Genomic DNA, 25,261 nt, shown 5'->3' with positions numbered 1-25,261 from the left:
TCCGGGTGCTGCCGGCTCCGAGGAGACATCCGCCCCACGTCCCGGCCTCAGGACCGAGTGGCCGCACAGCACAGCACTGGGAGGAGCAGTGGGAAATGGAAATGTGCGCGCAGGAGATGAACCAGTCTGAGTTTATGTTGAACTGAAAACACAGAAAGTGAAAACTCCTCCTGAAACAGCAGCAGCTCCAAACCCGAATGAATCTCATGTAAATCTGATTTCACAGTTTGAGTCTTGGGTGCAGATTTTTAGAATTTATGAAATTCTAAGAAAATCTTTTGCAGTTTTTCTTTTACGCACTGGATAAAGAGGATGGATTCTAACATTACAAATAACCAAACATCACCCGGACCCTGCAGCTCGTGCGCTGGCGTGACAGTTAACTCCGGACATATGAATCCGTCATTTCACGCATACATAATTAATAGCGAGAGGAGGGTTTCCTGCTTTGCATCACAATGGCAGCGCTTGTGCAAGCTGTAGAGCCGCCGTGATTGGAAAGGAAATTGCACAGTTAAAGAAAGCGGGTGGGTTGGGGGGGGGGGCAGTAGAAGTAGTGGGGGCCCTCAGGAGCAATCTGGCCCCCAGATACTGTCGGCGCGTGCTGTGCGTAATCAGTGCGCTCGTTCTGTTTCCAAATGGGGCAAAAGGAGATTAAAAGGAAATAAACCATCAAACCCAATTCCAGCACGTCCGGACTGACCCGGTCAGGACCTGAGGGCGCGAGGCATGATGGGAAGTGTCTGAGGCATGATGGGATGTGACCTGCAGCAGGTCACTGTATCTAGTTAGGGTCCAAACTGAGCTGATATCTGATCGATAGCCGATCAATGTGATCACATTTCAAACATCGTGAGGTTTTAAAATCTGATTTCCTCTGAAACAAAACCTCCATCTTGGCATCTTTCTTCATGCAAGTCCTTGAAATCGTTCCTTCAAAACCAGATTGAAACCTCAGTGAGTTGGTGGAACAATGAACCTGTTCCTGTTTGAATCAACGTGGTTGGATTCTTCTCTGATTGTAGAGCAACAACCGGATTCTCAAGAAACTACTTTAGAGAAAATCCCTGAAAACATGTGGATCTGCGCTGGAAATCAAATTCTTTCAAACTCTTATGTAAGAAAACAACTCTTTTTAGGAACAGCAACATTTTACATAAGACAGATTAAAGATTAAAAACTGTCAAATGACCAATAAAAGAACATAAGAACACATCAGAAATGAATAAATGATTCACGTTAGCATCTGAAATATAAATAAAAGTCTGGTGGTTTCTCAGCCTGCAGCTTGTTTGCAGGACACGAGCTGCTTGTGTGTGCGGTTATTTTCCTGACAGACTTCAGCCTCATTAGCATACAGCTGTAGAGTGACAACCCCCCCCCCCCCCCCCTCCATATAAAGCCACACATCCACTTTCATCTGCAGCCGCTGTGATTGGTCACGCTGCCGCGGAGTCACCGAGGGGAGAGGTCAGTTACAGTTGGCACATTATGGACGAGATGTTTTTGTTGGAAATAAAAGCAGAAATGTCGACGTGTGTCAGAAATCATTCGTTCAATGTGTTGAATTATTTCATGTTTCAGTCGCCGGGAGCTGGTAAACGTCAAATTCAGACTTTTTAAATGGATACAAATTCAGTTTGATGTTTAAAAGACACATTTATTTTTTTAAAAAGGAGGTAAAACATGGTTCTTTGGAAAAGGGAGGAATTCATTTAGTCTCTAAATTCTTAACATTCAAGGGAAAAACATCCAAAGACTTGATCAAATATAAATGTTTCAGTGACTCGTCAGAAGATTCTGTGACATCACTGGACCGTAGCATGAAATATGTTCTGCTCCCTGGAAACTAACGATTGTAATTTATATTCTGAAACTAACAGAGCTTCGTCTTCCGATGCTAAAGACACGAAGTTACTGTTTGAGAGTTTCCTGTGAGTGTGTGTCTGTTTGTGCGCTGTTGGGTGAGTTGTGTTGTCACAGTTGTCCTGAGCAGGCGAACATGGGCAGCAGGTTTTCATTGTAGCTCAGATATTTCACCGCGCCGCTTCTCAGAGCCGCTCGACTCTCCACTTCGTCAAACCCGTCCTCAGTCATCGCACTCGACTCGTCGTCCTGCAGAGAAAAGGAATTATTCACTTTGTTTTGCATTTTCCTTCCATAGGTTTAATATTCAATCTTTAAAAACAAACCGTCAGTTTCTGCGAGGTGATCGGCTGAAGCTCCAGCTCGAAGTCAGAGAACCGGTCGTGATAAACGGCCAAACACCAGCTCTGCCTGAAGAAGCTGCAGAACGACACAAACACATCCACCACTGACATCCTCCACTGGTAGAATCCATCACATCAGTATTAGTGTTTAAAAAACGCATTTTCATTTGATTCAAAAGGTTTTTGTGAAACTTCTGCTCATTGGGCCCGTGCTTAGCAGATTCACCCACAAGACAACTGTTGTTTCATTGTGTATGTGTGACAACTTCCAGGGGACCTGGGGGGCCCCACATCCCCCACGTCAGTCTGCTGTACTCACAGAATAGGTGTCGTTTTTACCCCCCCCCCCCCCCCCAGCTCAAGGCCCCAAGCAATTGCCTGAAGACACTTCTCCATCAAATTTAATGTTAGGCATCATTTCATTGACATTCATCAAATATTTTACAATAAAAGCAAATATTAGGGTAAAGTCAGAAGAGAGAAACTAAAGTCCTAATATTTTTCTCTCCTCTAACTTCTGCAGCTCAAACACTGACGATCTGTGGATGGAACGGACAGTATCAAGATTTTCACATTTTCACTCGTATTATTTTTGTATTAATATCCGGGTGAAGGTCTGAGCACTTCCTCCACCACAAGAGGAAACATCTTCCGTCATAATCTGGGTGAACTGACCCTTTAAATAACAGCTAAGAATCAGTGAACCCCCGCCCAACACACACACACACACACACACACACACACACACACACACACACACACACACACACACACACACACAAGCCGCACTAAGTGTGTGTGCTGAATGACCCCCAGCCGCCACACGGTCAATCGATTATTTTAACGGCTCATGATGCTCTGGCAGCCTCCACAATGACTTTACGAGTCAGCTGAGCGAGTGGTGTAAGTGAGGAATCGGCCGCGGCGGCGGGGAGGCCCCGGCTTTGTCTCGTCCTCCACTGGCCACAAAGACAGATTGGCGAGCTGCATAAACAGATTAGGAGGCGGGGGACAATAGACGTCCATGTCTGGGGGTCATTTGTGTTGAAACCTCAGAAGCAGGTCACCCGCTGTTTGACAAACACACACACACACTCTGCAAAGTCACACCAGCACACACACACAGCATGAGGACAAAGAAACTGGACCTAAGTCTCTGTCCCTCTCTGCTGTCAACTCTGCTCATGTGTTGACGTGTGAGTTCATCAGTCAGCAGACACACGACGAGACGTTTCACTACCTGCAGCTTCTCTGAAAACACTTCCTGCCTCTGCTTCAGAAAGTGTCTCTTTGTTTGCAACTTGTTCAGAAGTAAGTTATGAAAACAGATGTTATTAAAAGCCCCAAACAGCCAAACATGTACTTCTGTACAATGACGGACATTAACCACATTAATATCTATCTCTAACGGTGCAGAGGATACCAATCTGATGAAACTAGTCTTTGACAAACCAACATTGTACTGAAAGTGTCTGATGTCTGTTTCCCTCCTGAGCTGAAAGAAAAGAAACGTCTCTTCGTCTCTTACGTTGTTCTTTATGATGCAGGAGTTTTTTTCTTATCTGATGAAGTATAATCATATTTATAACCTGCGTTTGCTTCAGTTAGAGATTTATTTTGTTTCAAAGCATAAAAAGCCCTGAAGCCTCTAGTTTCATTTGTGTTGGTGTCACCTGTACAGGTCATGGATCAGGCTCTGGTGGTAGCGGCTCAACATCTGGCCCAGCAGCTGCTGGTGTTTCCCATACAGGCTCAGGTAATTGGAGACGGGGAGGGGCTTCAGAGAGAAGCAGGTGATCGTCTCCACCAGCTCGAAGCAGTCGAGGTGCAAACAGAAGTAATCCCCCGTCTCCACTCGTCCGGTCACGATCCCTCTGTCCTCCAGCTTCACATGGATAAACACACAGTGAGAGAACCTGCTGATTTATCAGAGCTGAACATGATAATAAAACGAAACCGTCATTTAGTTTGACTGGTTTCATTCAGCCTCGAGGAAGAGGAGGTCACATTGTCCCAACCAGTCCCTTCTGAGTGACGCGTCCCCTCCTCCTCAGTGGAAACATGAGCAGAAAGCAGCAGTAATTTCATCTTTTGTTTCAGATGATTTACAGCAGCCGTCGCTGAGAACAACATCAGACCTCTGATAACACTCTGAGCTGTGGGGAGCCAATCAGACGTCTGGAAACTCCACTCTGACACCGGGATAGATTTTCAAAACAACGCATCCATATGTCAACTTCCTGTTTCCTGCTCCGGCAACCTTTGTAAAACTGTGACTAGAATTTAATATAAAAAAGATATAAGTATATATAGACTTTATGATTAAATAAACAAAATGTGAAAATCCTCTCGACTTTCTTTTGATGACTTTTATGAAGCCCACAGACCATATGGGAACTTTTAAAGATAGTTTGGGGCATTTGGCTTCGTTGACAGGAGACTAACGTGGGACAGTGAAGTCGTACATGTTCAACAGGAGGATCCGTCAGGTTGGAGGCAGCTGGTTTGGTAAAGTGCAGGTAGTTGAATCCTCCCGGCAGCTTCCCACCTGACGAGAGGGAAACACAAAGGTTAGGACGTGGTACGATTTAAATAAACCTCTGAATAAGAATAAGATGTGTTAGTTAGTTTTCTACAAACTACAACCTAACCAATAACCAGAAAAATTAAGCTGGAAGAGAAAATCTGAAATCCAGAATATTTCAGCCAGAGAGACCCATCATGGCGTCAAGGTCAACGGGGAGAAAACAAAGTTTCATTGTTCGGAACGTGAGCGAGCAACACAACTGGGCAACAGCAGAGAAATGATAAAACAGATTTCAGTGTTAGCTTCCACCCACAGAGGAAAACGGAGCCACGGCAATGAACTCCTGCGGTGAAATGGCATCGCTGCTCCGCCTGAACATTGAAAAGTTCATGTGTTTCACGTGTGTGAGGAGGGCGAAGCCGAGTGGCACACGTGAACCTGTGGAGTGGCCTTGGTTACTCTGAATACACGGCATTGTTACGCCCTGCTGCGGTTCGAGTGTCCGTCACAATAACATCGGCAGTGGGTGGGCTGGTGAAAGATTGGAAAACGTTTCATAAAAGCATAATGAAAAAATACTGGCAGCACGAATTCTCTCAGATAACAGCAGACAACAATGTGGACGGACGGGAGGAAGGACGCGGAGGAGGAGAGCGTCGAGGTAAACCGACAAACCCTGAACAAATATGGAAATATGAGATCTGCTGCTGAACGTGGAGGAATTTTGGGATTGAAAACTGAATAAAATAGCAGGAAAGCTGATAGAACAGTCGAGTGGGATTTGATTTGGTCCTGTTCAGACACTTCCAGTCCTGGATGCACATGAAAGTGGTTCAGTCCGGTTGAATCATTGGTACCAAAGGTTTAAGGAGGAAAAGGACCTGTGCTGTCGCCTCCACAACTCAAATAAGATTTAGAAATGATTCTAGACTTGATTGTAAAACTCATCAACTCTTAAAACTCAGATTCCCTCGAATGCATCAATCAAAACCAAACCACCAGCAGATAACACACCTTGAATCATGGCCTGTTTGTACAGCGGCACCAGATGATCCAGGTCCGATGGAAGTTCGTCCACTGGCTCCTGCGTCGGGTCGAACAGCAGCAGCATCATGGCCGCCAGCTCCTGGCCCACTTCCTTGGAGTTGAAGCTGGCGTGCGACCACTCGTCTGAGTAGTAGCACCGGGAGAATTTGGTGACGGGTCCGGCTCCGCAGATGTCCGAGTCGCTGGTGAGGAACGAGGAATTTATGACGAGTCGGCCGTCGAAGACCAGGAAGGAGCCGCTGATGCTCTTGAAGGCATCGCAGTCGACTCCTTTATTGGAAAGATTGATGAAGACCTGAAAGAGGAAGATTATGTCATCATCAGATTTAAAAAGGAACAATTTGGGTCAATTATATTTCAGCAAGTTCCTCTTAACGTCCTCTTTATAGTAGTTGTCCTTATTTCTTTGACTCTAAATTTGACTTCGTATGCTTCTGTGTCTCTTTCTAGTCTTTTTACCTCTGTACTTTATCTCTGTACTAGCAGATGTTTTATGCTCATTGTCATGAAACTTAAGATTACCAAACTTTCCAGAGTTCGTTTTAAGTTGATAAAAGTACTGGAGGTGTTCACGCTCATAAACAGACGAGTGAACAGGCTGAGGCAGTTTTGTCAAATGTATTTCTGTTTGTTAATCGAGCCGACGGAAACTATGGAAGTTTTAAATTATTAGTTAAGTTTAAAAGCCTCTGGAGTTTGTGTTAAATGTTTCTCACCATAACACACTGCATGCATCCTTGAGGCCTCACAAATGTGTTGAGTATATTTTCCTTCCACATTTTCTTTGTGTAATATTTTGGAACTTGCACCGTCTCATAGTAACAACAGTTCTTCTCCAGATAACACAAAACACCACCAGACAACAATTCTCTCCCTCAAACAATGTAAATGGGAAAAACACCAAAATCATTGTGTTTGACAAACATTCTGCTTCCAGGAGGAAAATGAACACAGAACCAACATCTGCTGGTGAATTCAGCTCGTCGAGCTCGTCCAACTTGGCTAAGAAGCCTCCATTGTCTGGAGAACATGTTCTTTTGTAAGAAAAATAACTGGTTGGTTGAACGTTGAATTCGTCCAGTGGATTTTAAAAGTTACCAGAAACTTACACCACACTGCAGAAGGAGAGGCTCTGCGTCGGTGGCGAACGACACCGATGTGAGCGGGTCTGGGTTTTCGCCGTTGTTCATCTGGGCCAGCAGGCAGTTACTGTGGACCTGGACGCCGGCCTTCTCTGTGGCCATCGCCACAGCTTTCTCCACAGCCGGGTCACTGAAGCAGCAGACGTCAGGTTCAGGAGGTGGGAGGACGACGTGGATACGAGATCCTCGGACACCGAGGCTCAGCAAAGTCTCCACTGTGGTGTAGACGTCTATATTGTTTCCATACACAACGGCATGATCTGGACAAACATAAGAAAGAAACAGTGTAATATTTCCATGATGTTTCAAAGCATCTTCAACACTAGAGAATCTGAAAAGTAATGAAGACTTGGATGAAAGGAGAAATCAACTCTTAAAAGAAACAAAGCCTTTGGGAAAAACAAGCTAATTTCATGTTAAATAATTTGTATTAATTTCTCTCAGTTTTCACGGCTTCTTGTAGAAACAACAGATGTTTATCTTAAATTATAATTTCACAATACAAAGCTCCACATTTAGAGAAACTGACCATGAAAGACGCTGTTTGGCAAAAGAGCCATTTTGTCTAAAGAGACATGATGCAAATCATTTCTCTTTTTCAATCCAAACATTTTCCATTTATGAATATTTGAAACCTTTTACAAGGACGGAAAAATCTGCACACGTTGTGAAAGAGGACCAAAGATTCTGTAACCGTGAGCCGGACGGTAAATGTATGAACAGACTTTAGAAATCAATCATAAATATGAGCATCTAAATGTGTTTTTCCTGATTAAATCTCCTGTTCTGTGATGCATGTGCTTCAGAGAACATACGATCGCCCAGTTTATGTTCTCATCTTTCACTGCTTACGTTCAATTTACAAGCACAGAGCCCGAAGCATTAATGCCGTTATTCTGAAGGTCTGCGAGACAAACAACAAACTGAGATTTAATACGAGTACATTGTGTACAGTGAGATTTTGTTGGTTTTGGAGTTAATGTTTCAAAAACAGGTAATTTTATCCATAATTCATGTTTTCTTGTGTAAATAAAATGTTTTGTGTTATACAAAAAAAAAGTAAGAATTAAGCAGAGGAAACAAAACCCACCATATTAAAAACACGTGACACGGAGGAGCTCAAATAAAATCTGAAACATTTCTACACGGGAACAAAAAGAACTCGAATCCGTCTCCTCTGTCTCTGTCCATGGTGCTGAACCAGAGGAGTTAGAAAAGGCTCGGGACTGAGGGACGTGTCCCGGAAGCAGGTCAGCTGTCCTCCCCTTCCACCATCTACACATCACACATTTCAAAGTTTAAAGGAATATTTGGCGCCATAAGACAAAACTGATCGACTTTTTCTGTGAACGGTTGCAAGGATCTGCAAAGAACGTTTGAATTGACCATTTTAAATCAGTTATCTCTCAACATGAAAAGCGATGAGCACATAATGTGGATCAATGCTCTACTGAAAATAGTCCTAAACAAATGCAACATTTCCTTCTGTTTCTAAAAAACTACACTGAGTTCTAAGGAAATTATTATTTGTCATTTTTTAAGAGTCACATCTTAGTCACAACTAATGAGCCACAGGAGAGAAGTCGAACACATCGTTTGTGTCTTTTCATCGGATTTGTTGTCAGTAAGAATTATATCCTTAAACATTGGTGTCGAGACAGAACCGCTTTAGTCTAATGCTAAAATTAACATACACGTCCCGTTTCCTTCTGTTATTAGAATATGGAAATAAACACGGTATCTGCTGGAGTCTGCCACTGCAATTTGCATTTATTAATGGCGTTCCTTTATGACTGGGAATGGACTAATTAGTATGAATAAAAGCTTCACTCTACATCGCTGCACAATTCCTTCAGAGAGCAGATTAATTTTGCTTAATGACACTGTGTATTTTCTGCTGCTCTGAGAAGCCTGGCTCCCAGAAAGTGATATGATAATGCAACATGGATGGAAGAGGCCGGGCTGATTCACAGAGATGAAAGATTTCGCTTCAGCTAATTAGCTATAATAATGCTAATTATATCGGGGGCACTTCAGCTCCGACTGGCGGAGTAATGACATACTACTACAGATTGATATTAGGTTCTGTGTGTGTGTGTGTGTGTGTGTGTGTGTGTGTGTGTGTGTGTGTGTGTGTGTGTGTGTGTGTGTGTGTGTGTGTGTGTGTGTGTGTGTGTATATAGAGGAGGTATTCACTTACCCTCCAGATCCACAAAGTTGGCACAGAGCCATCGGCGAGCAGCCACGCAGTCGTGGAGGTCGTTGAGGGTGAAGAGGTTGGAGGGAACGGGCCCGGTGTATCTGCGGCGAGCGGCCTGATTCTGCAGCTCGCCGTTACTGACGGGCTGGTTCAGATCCACGCCAATGGGACAGGGCACCTACAGCATCATGTGGTATAAAGTAGTGACGTCACTAAAGTCATCCAAAGTGATTTACACACAACTAACTGTTCGGATGACATATTCATAATATTTTACCAGGTTATAGAATTCGTCTTGTTCATAAATCAAGACCAACGTGAAAGTCTGCGTTGTCACACATGCAGAGGAAGCTCACCTGGTACTGCAGCCCTGTGCAGAGGATGAGGTGGTCGTACGGCACCTTCTCACCTCCAGACACCAGCACGTGTTTGGACTTCCTGTTGATGCCCACCATCTTGTCAGTCACCACGCAGACGCAGGAATGCAGCGGGAGCTGGGCCAAGTCTCGGCTGCTGTATGCATGACTGCAGGAAACAGGAAAGACGATGAGACTTTCTGCTGCAACACCTCCTTTCCAACATGCTAACATATTAGCATATTAGCATGCTGCTATCTGAAGTCTGTGTCCGAGTTCTGCCTCAACGAGCTTCTAACGAGGCTGTAAAACTCGGCTCTCGTCTATCGGCTGCGGATCGCCACCCGCGTCAAATTAAAGAAATCTGTCCTTTCCCTTTTTAAGTGTCGTCTGCAGTTAAATATTTTTTATTTTCTATATTATTATCTGGTTTTATCTATGATATAAAAGGGCACTTGTACACAATTGTGCAGTTTCTTATTAAATATGGTGAAAACAAGGGAACCACGTGCAATGTTTCGTCATTGCAATCTGGAATTCATTTAAATCTCTGGTATGTGCATCACATTGAAAAAGTAAATTAACGAGTAGTTGTTCCTCAGATGTTTTTTTATCCTGCTCCTGTGTTCAGATGCCAAAACAAGATATTTTTTTCCCATACCCACGTGAGCCATTGTTCCACTGACTCACCTTGTGGACAGAAATCCGACGTCCTCGTGGTTGTAGTCGCCGGGGAAACCGTGCGTTGAGATGAGGGTCAGGTTGTTGAACCTCAGGTGAGGGCTACGAGAGAACAAAACACGGCTCGGCATGAGAGGCTTTTCACAGAATATAGTGAATATACACATGGCTCAGTGGGAGGAATGTGTTCCGGGGAAGGACAACTTTAAATTCTGCATCGACTACATTCCTCGTTCAGGAGAAATGTGCAGGAAGCCCGACTGTCAATGATGTCAAGAGGAAAATGAAGAATCGATAAACTCTTAACCTTTCTTCATGTGCCAGGGTTGGCTGCTTTCATACATAAACTCATGCATAAACTCTGCAACATGTTTTGCCCGAGTACTAAATATTAGCATCAAACATGAAAGTAAATAAAGGACATGAGCTCAGATACAAAGCAGTAACCTCGAGGATCAGATGTCTCCTCATCAAGCTGTGAGTACGTCTTGTTTAAGGGATCAGTGTTTGCTGATATGAAAACTTATTTTACAGAATAAACATTTATTATTTGTTTGAATTTCTTACTTTGAGTTTAATATATTTGGTTGCATTCTGTTTTTGTTTATTTATGGTCATATTAATATTGATTAACTGTAAAATATCAAGCCTCCATTTTGTTTGTTGACGCCTGGACTTTGTAGATGTGTGCTCCGTTCTGATGATTAAAGCACAACGTGAAGTTCGGCTCAATGACCAAGAGTTTTCGTTTCAATAAAACTCAACTGAAGAGAAAGTCATAACCTTTTTGATTTCACACATTTTTCCTTCTTGTGAAATCCCGGAGCCTACATTACCCACAATGCAACGCAACTGCCCCTAGTTCATTTGAAGATTTGCTTTATCCATCTTAAACTTCTCCAGCCTGACCCGTCTTCCCGGCTCCGATGTCCGTCCTCGGTTTAAAAAACACCATCTGTTGTGATGCAAAGGACGTCCTTTGTGTCGGCCTCCGGGACATGACACAGCTGATAAGAGCAGCAGAGTGTGAACCACAGTGTCCAGCCTTATCTCCCCGTCGCCTCTGATCACCTGCTGCTCTTATCGCCGCTTCCTGCTAAATCAACGTCCAGCGGCACAACACAGCAGCAGACACCAGAATGCTGCTGCACTGATTACACACACACACACACACACACACACACACACACACACACACACACACACACACACACACACACACACACACACACACACACACACACACACACAGTCAGATTGGAGATTTAACAGTTCAACTCTATTATTGTAAACTTGAATCGTCTGTTATTTCTGGGGAAAGTACTTTATGATATAATATCACAGTATTAGGTCCACATCATGCACCCTTGCATTTATAAATACGATAACGTTTCACATTAGAGTTGAACTGTTTTTCATTAGTGGTTCATGTTTTGATATTTTAGATATTCAGTAAAACAGCAGTAAATTCTCTGGAAACAGCAACTAATGATTGTCTGAGTCGGTTTGTTAATTACTTTGTTTGCTGTTGACTCTTCTCTTCCTTAAAGTCGTATTATTCACTCGTAAAGAAATATTAAATCTGTAGATGTGTGTTTTAATTGTTTGAAGAGAGGTTAATTCAAAACTATCTTTCCTGGTCATTCCTCAGGTTTGTCATCAGTGGTTTGGTCTTTGGTTTTTATGTGAACACGCAAAGAATACATCACATCAAGCATCAGACAGTGGCTGCAGTCAAACTTTCCCTGTTAATCTGAGCCAGGAGGTGGATTTGTGAAGCAGCGCTGAGGCATTAAGGCCAATTATTGGTGTCTGGAAGCGACTGAATCAGCGGGTCTGGATTTGTTCTGTTATCAGCCGGTGACAGGCGGCCGCCGCGACCCTGCAGCCTGACCGCGGCGAGCGGAGGGCCGAGCCGCCGCAGAGCTCTTTATCTGTCTGACCCCGTCCCAGTCTGTAATGGAGTTGGGGGGGGGGGGGGGGGGGGGGGGGGGTGCTGCTGCTGCTGGGCTGGATTCATTGAGCACATGGAAAGCTGTGTTGGGGTGGGGGTTGAGGGGGTGGGATGTTTGGGCAGGGCTGATAAGGGGGGGGGGGGGGGGGGCGCAGCAGGACGAAACTGACCCATCATTCGCCCTCTGAATGTGTCGCTGCCTCGCCATCGGTGCAGCGGACACTAACTGTCTCATTAGTCAACTCATTAGTGGCAGCAAACACAGATCACTGCCGCAGATCCCTGACGGGGAAACAGTGGAGTGGGCTAATTAAAGGGGGCCAGCGCTGGCCCTCCTGAATGCCAGGGCCTCAGACAGCTGCGGGCACACACTCGGCACCGGGGGCCGTGCCAGCCTCAGCAGCCCTGCAACCAGCGAGATCTCACTCGCACTAAACAACGACCCCGGTTGCCTGGCAGCTATCGCCGGGTTCCGAATCAGCAGCCCGGCGCTTCTTATTATTTGCCGGAGCAGTTAATCTCACAAAGCGAGGATGAAGGCAAACATGTAAGACGCTCGACCCGGAGTCAAGTGACATTTCCAGAGATTGGATTCCTGAAATAAAGACGATAAAGAAATGAAAGAGGAGCTTTACTGTGGCTGCAGGGTTCCTGTGCGACAGCGTGGAGTGTTCCTGTAAAGACGCATCAGAATCTCTGATCAACATGATCATGTGAACACTTTTCATCATGACAGCGGCCATCTGTCCATTATCCCTCCTGAACCGTCTCAGTGCTCTTCATGGGAGAGTTCTTTGTGTTTTTAAACCACATGTGATGCGTTTACTGGCTCTTGGAGATAAGGTGTCTGTTACCTGCCTGTGTTAAAGACTCAGTGTTTGTTCTGCTGGTATGAATCCTGGTTCTCTAGAAGTCTTGGTTGTGTGTCTAACATTATTGTTGTGTCTCTCCATATTTCCTCCCTTGTCTCTGTCACTCCTGGTTCCTGTCACACCTTTAAAAAACGGCTCCTGAATATGTCATATCATCAGTAATTTCCTAAAACAGCCAGTCATTGTGTTTGTTAGTTACTGGGAGGAACAGGTGCTTTTGTCGGGGTCTCGTTTCAGCAGACTAATCTACATCTGGTGCACTGGTGAAGATCTGGGGCAGCAGGAGGGCGTCTGGGGGATTGAGTCAAAATAAACTGCAGCAGGTTGTGTGTGTTTGGACAATGGAACTCAGGAACAACAGATAAATCAGATTACGCTTGATACACACAAAACACTCAGTTGTTGGATTAATTAATTAATTGCTGATTGGTTTCTGAGCAAATGATGAAGCTGTGGTTTGTCCTGGATGAAACCTGTGTGACACCGCAGCTACTGATTCAACAGCAGGTCGGTAATCTTCAGCACACCATGGAGAAAAATGACACGGAGGCAAACTCACCACAGGCAAAGCACCTCGAGGAAAGATAAACCCGTGTCCGACGCCCCCACCACCACTATCCGGGCATTAATGGTGACCTTTGGCTCCAGGGTTAACTTTCTGCTGATGAGGCAGAGAGCGAACGGTGCCTGAGAGAGACAAACACAAAGACAGCTGTCAGAATCTCTGGTTTGACTTCCATCTGCAGGACGTCTCTCACAGACTGTCAAGTGCCACTTTCTTTAAAATACTTAATGTTTTAAAATCCCCGGAGCCATAATTTTACATAATCTGGTTTGTTTCGTGAGCCAGACGAAGACGGTAGCATTTCATTTACTGGGAAGAAAGCAAATGAAGTCGCCGGGAAAAATGTACCAACCTGCACACAACCTCAGAGGGGGTCACTTTGTCTTTTGGTATCATGGTTAATTCAAGAAACATGGCATTTCCTGAACTACGCTCCCGACTTGAGCCACGGTCACAGTTGTTTTCATCATTAAGCTGCTCTGTATTATTTCTGAAATACATTTATTCCCATTGTTGTGCTCGGTCATCCTGCATCTCCAGCTGTTTGTGTTGGCTCATGAAAACCAACTGGAAGAGGTGGAGAGTGACTGCAGCCTCAGCCTAATGAGACGGAGACGCAGGGGTCATGTGACCTGACAGATAAGGAACACTTGTACACAACAATTACAAAAGAGCCCCGCAGGAATTACTGGAACACAGCGTCCTAATTTACAGATTCTTCCAGCACCAAACATCTCTGGCCCTCGCCCGGCGATGTGAGGCAGCTGATTGATCCTTCATCATCTGTGATGAGGCAGAATGCCCCACAATGCACCTTGCTTGGGTCCAAGCGGCAGCATCTGTCACAGAGAGATGTTCTGAGGGTTTGAGTTCGACTATGGTAAGAAAATAAAGGAGCCTTTTGTATAATATATTATATATTAAAGATAGAAGCAATTAAACAAAAGCAGATAAAACTGAAATGCCAAAGTTGGGAAATATGTTTTTCAGTATAATTGGGCATTGAAGTTTTAATTTTCTTCAAAGTTTGATTCTGTTTCTCTTGTCATCAGGTCAGAATCATCGACGGAGGTTAGGGAGTGAGACAATAGAAACAAAAGATGTAAACACTGGTTTACACAATAACAGATTTCTTATTGGAACTTACAATTCTATACTTTGTGTTTTCACCGACATCCTCCTGCAACCCAGGTTGAAACGTTAAATAAAATATTCAGTTGTGGGTGAATTTAGAAACTCATCAAGGCAAAGAAGAAACTTGGACCACAGCTAGTGACACGAGTCACAGTGACACTACAGATACAGATCTTTGCTGCTCATATTCAGGTTGATAATTTAAGTTTGTGTATTGACTTGAAACGGTTTACTTTCATAAATAAACCTATAAAAACACACTATAGGAAATAAACACTGAAAAGCATCAGGTGTCTCCTTTAAACAAAACTCTATATGATTAGATTTTTAATCTTGTGTCTTGCAGATGCTGCATTCTGTCATTTATGAAACATGTAAAAAGACCGTTTGTTACTGCAGGTACGTTTCATAAAATGCCTCCATGCATCCACCTGAATTCTGCAGGAAGGAACCAGATGTCGTCACAAAGACTAAACTCATCAATCTCATCAGCATGTGAGTTAGAGCAGGTGCAGCAGCTCTCATGCTGGAGAAGCTTCACCTTTATACACACAATGACCGCAGCTCTGTTTAATACGACGCTGTATTGACAGAGAGGGAACAGGTGCTTTAAATTAGATTAATCTCTCCCAGGACGACATCAGGAGGCAGAGACAAAGCTCGGAGGCGAAGCTCGGAGGCGAAGCTCTTATCTGCACGGCCGCCTGGGAATCACAGCTGCCACGTTACCAAGGCGAAAGGGGCGGACTGGGTTTGATGGAGTGAAATGAACGCGAGTGTGCACGGAGCAATGCCGTGCACGTGGTAAATATTTGAAGTAGAGGACATTAAAATAAATCACAGCCACACTGAGACCAGGGCACGAAGCTGGTGCTTCAATAGAAACGATGCAGCGATGGAATTATCACCTGTTGCTTTAACAGAAGAAGAAAACACGTTTCTCAGTGAATCTGCAGCATCGACACAGGAATGAACAAACTGAGGCTCCAATAACCAAAATGAAAACGTGCACGCACACGACCAGTTTCTGCAAATTTCAGACTTTTTAAAGACCATAAAGAATGAAGTTTAAGTCACTTCCTCATATTGAAGCTAAGGGGAAGTTGCCAAGGAGAGAATGAGCTTTAACTCTAAAACTCTTCAACCTGACAAGTCCGTTTATTACAAGTAAACTGAAAAACTTAACCTCCTTGGTGGAGGGAACAATCTATTTTTACATCTGGGGTTTTAGCAGCGAGAGGACGTTTTTAATAATGTTTCTCAGAATAAAAGCGGGATCTTAAGCCAAAAAGACAGAGTTGTTTAGGGAACGGATATTTATGATTCAGAGCCAATCGAAATTCAAATGTGGATGTAGTGAACTCAAATGTTTCATTGGGACTGTTGGGCCTTGCTGGAGGTATGAACTCTGCTGAGTGACATTCTAAGTTTGCAATGATGTAGTTTGACACATTTAAAATGTCTAATGTCTCTAAGTGTGAAAAAAGCTGCTCAGATGGGACACTGAGCTTTTCCCTTGAAACAGCTCCATCTAGTGGTCACATCCACACCCTGCTGTGCTCCCGCTCAGCTAATTTACATTCCCTGGCAGGCTGCTCTCCACCAGCCAGCTGCTGCTGAGCCCACCTGCTCCTCTGTGATCCGCCTGGACGGGGCGTTGATGCCAAGCTCCTCCAGCGGGTAGATGATCTGGCGCCGTGGGCGGATGGGAACCGCACAGTTGAGGACACCATCCAGATGGTGGACGCAGGAATTCTGAGAGCAGAGTAAGAGGGCTCGGTGTCAGTGAGCTCAGAGACAGAAAATCCCCTCAGAGGTGAAACAGCAGCAGTGACGGGGCTCGGGAGGCAAAGTGATAATGAGCTCCGGTGAAAAGGTTAGATGATGCAAGGTTTACACCACTGACAGGAGCTGATGATGACTGGAAACCACTGCCCGAGCCAGTCCTCATCCTCTGCCATTATTCTATTTGCAAATCATCATCTCTCAGCCTGCTGCTTGTTTGTGGAAGGTAATTAGCAGAGGAAGTGGAGGCCTCTACACGTTGAGGAAATGTCTTATTATGGTGTGGAGAGGTGGAGCTGGCAGCACCGTCGGCACCTGCTGCCCTGGCCCCGGGGACCGCAGAGTGCTGAGGGCCACGCTCTGCAAATAGTGACGCGCTACAAAGCTGGAACGTTTTTACATTTAAAAACAAATCCACCTACCGGAGAAAGCAAATCTAAGCTGCAGAATAAGAATAGTTTTACCTACGGTGTCTGAGCGGCTTTAGAGTTGTTCTCTGCAAAGAAATCCTGGTTTATCACAGGAAATTACTGACTTCTTATTATTTTATTTTTATAACTTGATTGCTATTCAATAATAATCACATTTTTATCAGTGTAACATTAACTTTAAAAGATTTAAATTATTATCTCAAAGATTTGTCTGCTCATCTTCAATTCACGGTTCAGCCACTTCATCAGTTTCCTGGTATCAAGCCACTTTCTGGGTTGAACTTAAAGTTATCCAATATGTGCAAATGTAATCTGTTTACTTGTGTAGTGTGAAATTAGTTTGTGTGTGAACATCATCATGAATCTAATCTGTCAGTTTCTCTTCATAGAAAGAATTTATCCTGGAGGATGAAAGTTAAATTATCCCTTTGGTCAAGAAGTGAAATCATCTCAGGACTGAAGGGCCGACATGTTTTGCAGTGTATGGACTGAGGCTCATTACACTAGAGACAAGCAGCACCAGGCTGGAAGGGGCCTGGTGCTGCTGAAGGGCCAGTGAGGGCCCCTGTGCACAAACCTGCTGGCTGTGGGGTGGGGGGTAGAGTCGGTGGTACAGGCAGGATCTGTGAGACAGGCGCAGGACGTCTTTGAACAAGTGTTTGGTGAAGTGCTGGAAGGACGGTTTGAGGACAAAGTGGCGAATCCGAGCGTGCTCCTCGTAGCGGTGGTGGCTGAAATAGATGAAGTTCTCGATGTTGAAGTGGGCGCGGATGAACTCGATGTCCTGAAAAAGAGAATCATGTTCGTTATGAGGATTCATTCTGATCGAGAAACATTTCCAGGATAAATGTTTGTTCTTTATATTAAAAAACAACAACTACGAAACATATTTATTGAAACTTGTAAGGACGGGTATGGGCCAAGAAGGAATTCATTAACATTTGGAGAGGTTTAAGATTTTCAAAACTCAACCCTCCAGCTTTCAGGTTGGTGTGAGGATGTGGACCAGAGAACTGCACGTACCTGTTCGTCTCTGATGATCACAATCCCCACGACCTCGACGTCCACCTGAGCCACGAAGGCCTGCAGCTGCAGCCCGTCCTGAAACCAGCAGAACAAGATCGATGTGGAAACGTGCGTGCGTTGAGCTGAACGCACGTCCCGAGTTCAAGCCCAAGCCGAGTGCAGAACCATGAATACACATGAAGCGGCTGCATTCTCATCTGAGAAGTGATTATCAGTGTTGGAGCTGCAGCAGCGACAGCTGGGGCGTCAGTCAGAGAGGAGAAGCCGCTCAACCGAATTCTCACCAATCTGTTCGCTGGCATACGTGTGATATTCCAAGACAATCATAGTACCAGCTCCACTCACATGGTCCAAAACAATCATTTTAAAGTTAAAGGGAGAAACATTTGAATATCAACCCTGACACTTTCTCTACTAACAGTTTAACAGTTTATATCTTTATATATTTAGCCAAATTAGCTGACTCCATATGACAGATGAACATTAGAAACACGTAGCTGAGTGTGTTGACTGACCGGGTCACCGCGGCTCTCGTAGAAACAGTCCAGGTCCTTCAGCAGGGACTCGCTCAGCGTCAGACCCTGGACCAGAGCAGAGACAGCAGGTCGGTCTGCAGACACAGCCGGTCTCACCCCCACAGGCCTGAGAACAACCACAGCATTAACACCGAGGAACAGTGGCCTGGAAAGATGGTGCATGTACATTACAAGTGTCAGTTTGAAAGTTGTGCTTCAGGAAATCCAGGTTGATCAGTTGCGGGTTCTGACTGTTAACAACATCCTGAGTTTTGTCCCAACTTTTATTTCGTTATACTTTGTGTTTGTGGAACAGTTTAATGCAGAGGGAGACAGGGAACATTGCTGTGGATCAGCCAGTGCTGACATGAATCAATCATCACTACAAAATGTATTTAAAAAATGGGTTTTAAAGTACGTCCCATGACAAATTCTCACAACAGCAAACCCTCAGTCACAGTTGAGCTGAGGAGGTGGACCGATGCAGTGAGGGAACTTCGATGAGGAACAAAATGCCTCAGGAGGAAACATGCAACAATCTGACAGAGCATGTGAAACAGGGAGGTTTGAATCCTGGCTGGAAACCAGGATCAGGCGTGTGAGTGGGTGGGGAAGGTCCGATGGAAACGAGGGGAAGTCAGAGGGCATCTGGTGGACGGCCGAGGAAAGTTAAATATATAAATACAGGCGACTGAAGGAATGAGGCCGACATGAACAGAGACAGAAGGAGAGAACCAGGGCAGAAATGGTGACAGGTTTATTAAGAACAAATAGTAACGTTAAGACTCCAGCATAAAGGACGACCCACCTTAGCCCCACGCGGTGGGAAACGTAGAGTTCGTGAACCAATGAGCTGTTGGCACGTGGCGGCACCCGGAGGAAGCTCTGCAGCAACGGACACTCAGCGGAAAGAGACGGTACCGTGAAGACGCAGAAGTCCCGATGCTGACAGACACAAGATATCCAATGGTTCACTAATGAAGGTCATTTTCTTATTAACATTGCTGAGGTATAAAAGAACTTATGGAATAATGATGTGACTCGAATAAAGAGCCACCAGGCAGTGTCTTATACGTGTAAAGATACTCACAGGGAACAGTTTGAACACATATGGAATAAAGTCCACTGATCTGGAAGAGAAGGAGGAGAGGATGATGTCAAAATATGTTTCTGTGCCAGTGGGAGAATCAAAGCCCGGCTGGTGATCACTGTGGTGGAACAACTGGACGACCGATCTGCCCGTCGCTTCCAGCTCAACCTCTCGCCTTCAGCTCGCTGTCGCTTTAAGTGCGACTCTCATTAATAACATGCTCACTCTCGGCAGGGAGCGAATCGACTCCATATTCAGTAACAGCTGGGAGGCAAGGCGGCGTGGGGGGGGGGCTCAGCAGGAGCCAACTAACAGTCACTCTCTGCTTTCACACAGCATCTGACTGATGCAACGCTGGACGGCTGCCGCCGGCGCTCAGGGAAAAACTTTTGAAAAAAGAATTAAAAATTGATTTCTGGAGCTGTCAGATCCATTAACCTGCTTTTAAACAATGCAGTATTTTGTTTTGCAAAAGAAAAAAGGCAAAAACATTCATGTTAAAAGGTTATTCACACATTTTTATATCAATAGCATTTGTTTATACAATATTTGAATGATTAATTATAATGCTTAATAATTTTATAAATATCAATTTTATATAATTTTATATTTTGACATGGATAACATATAGTTTCACTGTAAACAGTTGTCAGTCACTAGTATTTTTAATTAAAACAAATCAGCAGTGCATTGTTGGTGAGTCAGTGGCTGATGAATCCATGTTTGGTTCTCTAACAGTAGAGAACTGAAAGTATTTGGGGCTTTTCTATGCACTTGATATTATTGATGATCAGCTTTAGAAACGTTACCTCATTTCATATTTCTTGTCCATGATGAAGAGCTGGATACAGAAAGCGTTGGGTTTCTGTGAAAACTCTTCTCCAGCTGAATGTGTTCCCTTGTGCTGAAAAGGGAGCGACGGAAAAAAGAAATTTAGAAATATACAAATGAATAATTGTAGAAATACAGAAATTAAAGTAGGTTTATATGAATGAATAAACTTAAGAGAGATGAGTAGAAATACACAAACATGCATATAGGAATACAAATGTAAACAGATTTAAATATAAACAGAAAACTGTCATCACCAAATCATATAATTTCATTTATGTTGATGGTAAATCTCTGTCTTTCACAGACATGAAATGTTTCCACTCACCTGTTGTGAAGTGGAGGTTTGTGTTCGTCTCGGTTCCTCGTCAGCTTCTCCAGGTTCATCCAGCTCGGTTTGTTGTGGTTTGTACAAACCGTTGAAGTCACTGAGCTCAAAGCCGTCACGCAGCTTTTTCAAGTCGACATCAGCAGTGACACTGATGAACCCGACAGTGACGCCATCGATCTGTGGAGGAGACAAAGACACTCACACTGTTTTAAACACTCACGTCTCCTTAACATTCGGATTTTATGTTTCTGCTTTGTTGGCAATAAACATCAAACGAACTCAGCATTCTGGATGAGCAGCAGCAGCTACTGAACGATCTTAAAGCAACGCAGACAAATTGTTCTCAGGAAGAAAGTTAAAATATGAAATCTTCTGAAAAAGATCATGAGATTCAACAGAGATCCTTTCATGTAAAAATGTTTAAGAAAATAATTTATGATAAATCTTGAGAAGGTTTAAATATGTGGATCTGCATTTACAACAAGCCAATAAGCCGAGTTTGGACAGAAATCATGCTCTTGACATGAAGCACAAGGAAACATGTTTCTAAAAAAGAAAGTGAGTTTATTTTAAATCCCGTCATTGCTCTGCGTGAACAGATCAACCCTCTCGGGCCTCGTCAGACGGTCTGTTCTCTGAGTGCTGAACATTTCCAGACAAAAAGCCCAAAATGCTTCAGATGTGTGGACACAATATGTTCAGTGAGAGCATGTCTTGGCCAAGTATCAGCTCGTATCTGCCATATGCTGCCATGAACACATGTCGTCCCGACTGGGGGGGGGAGATCTGTCGTCTCCCGGACCCCAGCAGGGTTTCTGACAGTCAAAGCATCAGAGATCTGCCATCGCATCATTTTCAGGTCAGAAGAGTGGATCAGCAACGACAAATCATTTACATGACTACACAAAGCAGACATGGTGAACTGTAGTTTTGTTTTTACTTTTAAAAAACTGTTGAGCTGAGATTAAACGACCTAAAAAAAGGGAATCTGTGTGTGCAAGAGTCTCAAATCAGGACCAAACCTCACAAACAGCTGAGTGATTATCTTCATTCTGCGCATCAATGAGTTCGGCCAGGACGTACGGCTGATCGAAGAATTTAGCGTGCTGTTCAAATATGTGCATGATGTCGTCATGATCCACCTCCCTGTAATACACAAGAGAAAGACTCTAATTATTCTGTGAAAGGAATCGATGGTGCTGGGCCCACAGGGGGAGAAAGGAGATTCATTCATTCAATGGACTCAAACATGACTGCGATGTTATTCTGGTAAGTTCCTGACCATAACAAATGTGTGATAATACGAGTTTCTTTACCTGAGAGTACCCAAAGGTGCATTCAAAGTTAACTGAGCAACAGCGCACTCCGCAGCCACATGTGGTGATTAGTTCTTTTGGGATCCTTGTCCACTAAACTCTTCATAATTTAAGTTTCTTAGATGAATATTGGAGATAAACGCTCCTTTTTAAAATCACTTCCAAGTCTTTTGAACCGATCTACAGGTCTGCTGTTCTCCTGAAGCTGCAACAGTCAGTTCTTCTCACAGGAGGTCGTACCCACTCACCAGAGTTACACAGAACTGACGTTCAGGATGAGGAGTGGGAGTGAAAGAGGAAACATTCACCATATTCACAGTCACTCAACCATCAAAGAAAAGCACCAATGTCTTGCTTTCACTTTAGCAAGTTATTACGAAGTAGATGCAAATCAGACATTCTGAATATTGTGCATCATAGTCACCGTTACCTCCAACCTTCTCCTTAAACATGGGTCAAATTTGAGACGGTTAAAGTTAGTTTGATTTGTGAGCATGGCCATTTGAAGGCAGATGCTGTGTTAAAAGGGAGGAATCCTCTGGAGTCACCTGGCCGGGCGGATATGAAGTCTGGGACAGTGCTGCCGTCTGTGGCAGATCAATGCCAAGCACCGTGGCCCGGGGTCCGTCAGGCTCTGCAGCGGCTCAAACGTGTCTTTCAGCGCCGGCTCTGCACAAACACAAGTCAAGAGGCTGAGTCTCATGAAATTAAAGTTAAAACTTAGGAATTAATCTGAGGCTGCTCCTTACCTATATCAGTGATGTGTGGGGTGACCAGGCAGATGTATTCGAGCTCTGTGATGGCATTAAACACAGCCCTGTAAAGAGATGCATTACAAGGGAAGTTAGTAGACCCTGTATAAATATTTCCTCTAGAGTCATGTGGTGGCTTCAGACCAAAACACCCAGTATTCACGTCACTGGACGGGCTCTTCTCTACTTTGAAGAGGTAACGTTTGATATCATTAACCTTATCCTGTCATACCTCATTATCTCCTTTACACTTGCTGTCGAGAAATTGCGCTGTGCCACGAAGAGGTGGAGGAAGAGCGTGTTCTGAGGCTGCAGACGGAATGAAAACAGCAAACTTCATCAGATGATGTCAACGTGAACTCACCTGACCCAAGAAACAAAATCAAGTTCAACTTGTAATGGTAAGAAAGTGGTATTAAACACAAAGTCAGATTAGGACAGTGGAGGCATAAAGTGATTTGAATTATGTGATTCCACATAATTCAAAACATTCAGTATCAATAAACAGATTTAGAAAGAGAATTGCATTTAAGAGCAGCTCTACATCAGCAGATCTTTTCAGTTTTTGTTTGGATTCATGAATCATACTGACCGTGCAGTTTTCAGCACTGAAGTGTTTCTGCAGGAAACATTCCCAGTGAGCTTGATCCACCAAATCTCCAACAGGGTGATCCAGGAAGGAGGCGTGGGCCAAGATGTCGTCTTTTTCGTTTGTCAGGGTCACAGCCAGGTTGGCTTTTTCTCTGGGAGGGACAAGAGAGCAGATAAGACAACAGATGACAGTGACATTGAAAATTGAAAATAAGATCTAATAACAAGAATAATCCTTACAAATTCAATAGGGCCTCCCACCGGAGGTGCTCGGGCCCTAACTAAATGATTCAACTACCTCCTAACTACCTGTACCTCTTAATTAATGGGGCTCTTACATAAGTTAAATCACTAAAAACTACTTTATAAGAAAGCACTAAACTATTTATTTTCTTACGAGACGATAACCTCAAACATAAAAGTGAGTTGAGACTCCCTCCACGTTGGACACAAACATGGAGCTTCAGGTGGAATCCAGAAGTGACCACCACAACACCCCGGTCAGATGTTCCTCAAGAAGGTTTCTGCTAACACTCAGAGAAGCTAACTAAGCTTTACAGTAAAGATATTGGTAAAGAAAAGGTTTGTTTCTCTTACAGCAGTTGAATAATATTCACTCTTCCAGAGATCGTCAGAGCTCCGGAGCTGATGAGGCTGTCGATCCCCTGAGCGTCCGCAGATTCACTTCTCCTCACGGCCACGGCCTCCACCTCCTCCCCGCCGTCTGAAGTGATGGTCTGCATCTTCACCGGAAATGGTTAAAAGATAGAAAATAAAGATTAAACTCTTTTTTACCTTCTGTGTATTCACTTCTAATAAAGTACTAATCTAGGGCTGCGAGGCGGCACTGAGTGGGCCCGAGAACCGGCGAACTCGAGACCTGATGCGGTCGCTGGGGACGGCAGACCGGGACCGGGCGAAACTGCACCGAGTTGCGTGCGTTTTGTGCACTGCGGGAAGGATACACGCTTTAATTTCTGTGTCCATCACGCAATGCCAAACCACACCCACTTATCCTGCATTACGGTCTACGTCATCAAGTGCAGACCACACGGTGAAAATTTAATGTAAATTGATTCAAGTTGTAAAACGAGGCTTACTTTCTGTTACCAGTAGGTGGCACTATCCCTACATACAGACTAATAGATCTGTTCAGGTCGAAGCTCTGGTGAAGCGTGAGCAATTTGGGGCCGATTGGACAATGCACAGTGGAGTTACAACATCTTCATTTTCACGCTGATCAGTAGGTGGCGCTATGACCCTGACTTCATTTTGAGACATGGAGCTGTTCAGGCCTGGACTCTGAACATGTGACCGAATTTTGGTGCTGATTGGACAATGCATAGTGGAGTTATGATAACTTCGTCTCCTTTGGCGAAGGATCAACCTTTGCTGCACCTCAATGTGGTAGATTTACACTTGATGTGATGAAAGCTCGAGGAGACGTTCGTCAAAATGCAACATGAGAAAAATGGCCACTAAGTTCAAAATGGCCGACTTCCTGTTTGGTCGAGCATATTAATCCAAGAGAGTATTTGGTTCTAACTTTGACGCCACGCCACCTTCACACCGTGTGACGAAAACTCAAAAGATCAAGGTAGATCCGATCTCCATCTTGTTAAGATGACACTCACCTCAATATGAAGCCGATCTGATGAAAGCTCCGGGAGGAGTTCGTTTAAAATACACAACGTTTAAAATGGACAAAATGGCCACTAGATACTAAATGGCCGACTTCCCGTTGCGTTATTCGAATTGGTGCCAGGGACATTTTTTTCTTCCGGTCATGATACACATGTGTACCGAATTTCGCGAAGCTCGGCTACACCAGACTGAATTGCTGCGTTCCAGGGGGCGCTGTTGAGCTATTTTGCCCCAGCCATTTGCAATTACTCCGGAATACGT

General features: G+C 44.2%; 1 protein-coding gene across 1 annotated transcript; it reads right to left on the bottom strand.

Moving 5' to 3' along the window:
* Positions 1-1,675: 1,675 nt before the first annotated feature.
* On the bottom strand, positions 1,676-25,090 carry cfap61 (cilia and flagella associated protein 61). The gene is made up of 25 exons (XM_034580594.1): positions 24,991-25,090; positions 23,954-24,099; positions 23,358-23,508; positions 22,998-23,074; positions 22,763-22,830; positions 22,562-22,682; positions 21,720-21,843; positions 20,695-20,874; positions 20,345-20,439; positions 19,536-19,575; positions 19,254-19,390; positions 18,446-18,572; positions 17,928-18,005; positions 17,482-17,688; positions 16,315-16,443; positions 13,549-13,676; positions 10,173-10,265; positions 9,483-9,651; positions 9,127-9,304; positions 6,894-7,186; positions 5,752-6,079; positions 4,676-4,758; positions 3,884-4,095; positions 2,193-2,286; positions 1,676-2,115 (listed from the first exon to the last, which is right to left on the bottom strand). Exons 2-25 carry the CDS (start codon positions 24,097-24,099, stop codon positions 1,978-1,980), a joined length of 3,396 nt encoding a protein of 1,131 aa, XP_034436485.1. The 5' UTR covers positions 24,991-25,090; the 3' UTR covers positions 1,676-1,977.
* Positions 25,091-25,261: the final 171 nt, after the last annotated feature.

This window comes from Hippoglossus hippoglossus, chromosome 24 (genome assembly GCF_009819705.1).
Source record: "Hippoglossus hippoglossus isolate fHipHip1 chromosome 24, fHipHip1.pri, whole genome shotgun sequence".
Classification (NCBI taxonomy): Eukaryota; Metazoa; Chordata; class Actinopteri; order Pleuronectiformes; family Pleuronectidae; genus Hippoglossus; species Hippoglossus hippoglossus.
The sequence above is the reverse complement of the archived record's forward strand: the minus strand, read 5'-3'. Positions and strand labels throughout refer to the sequence as shown.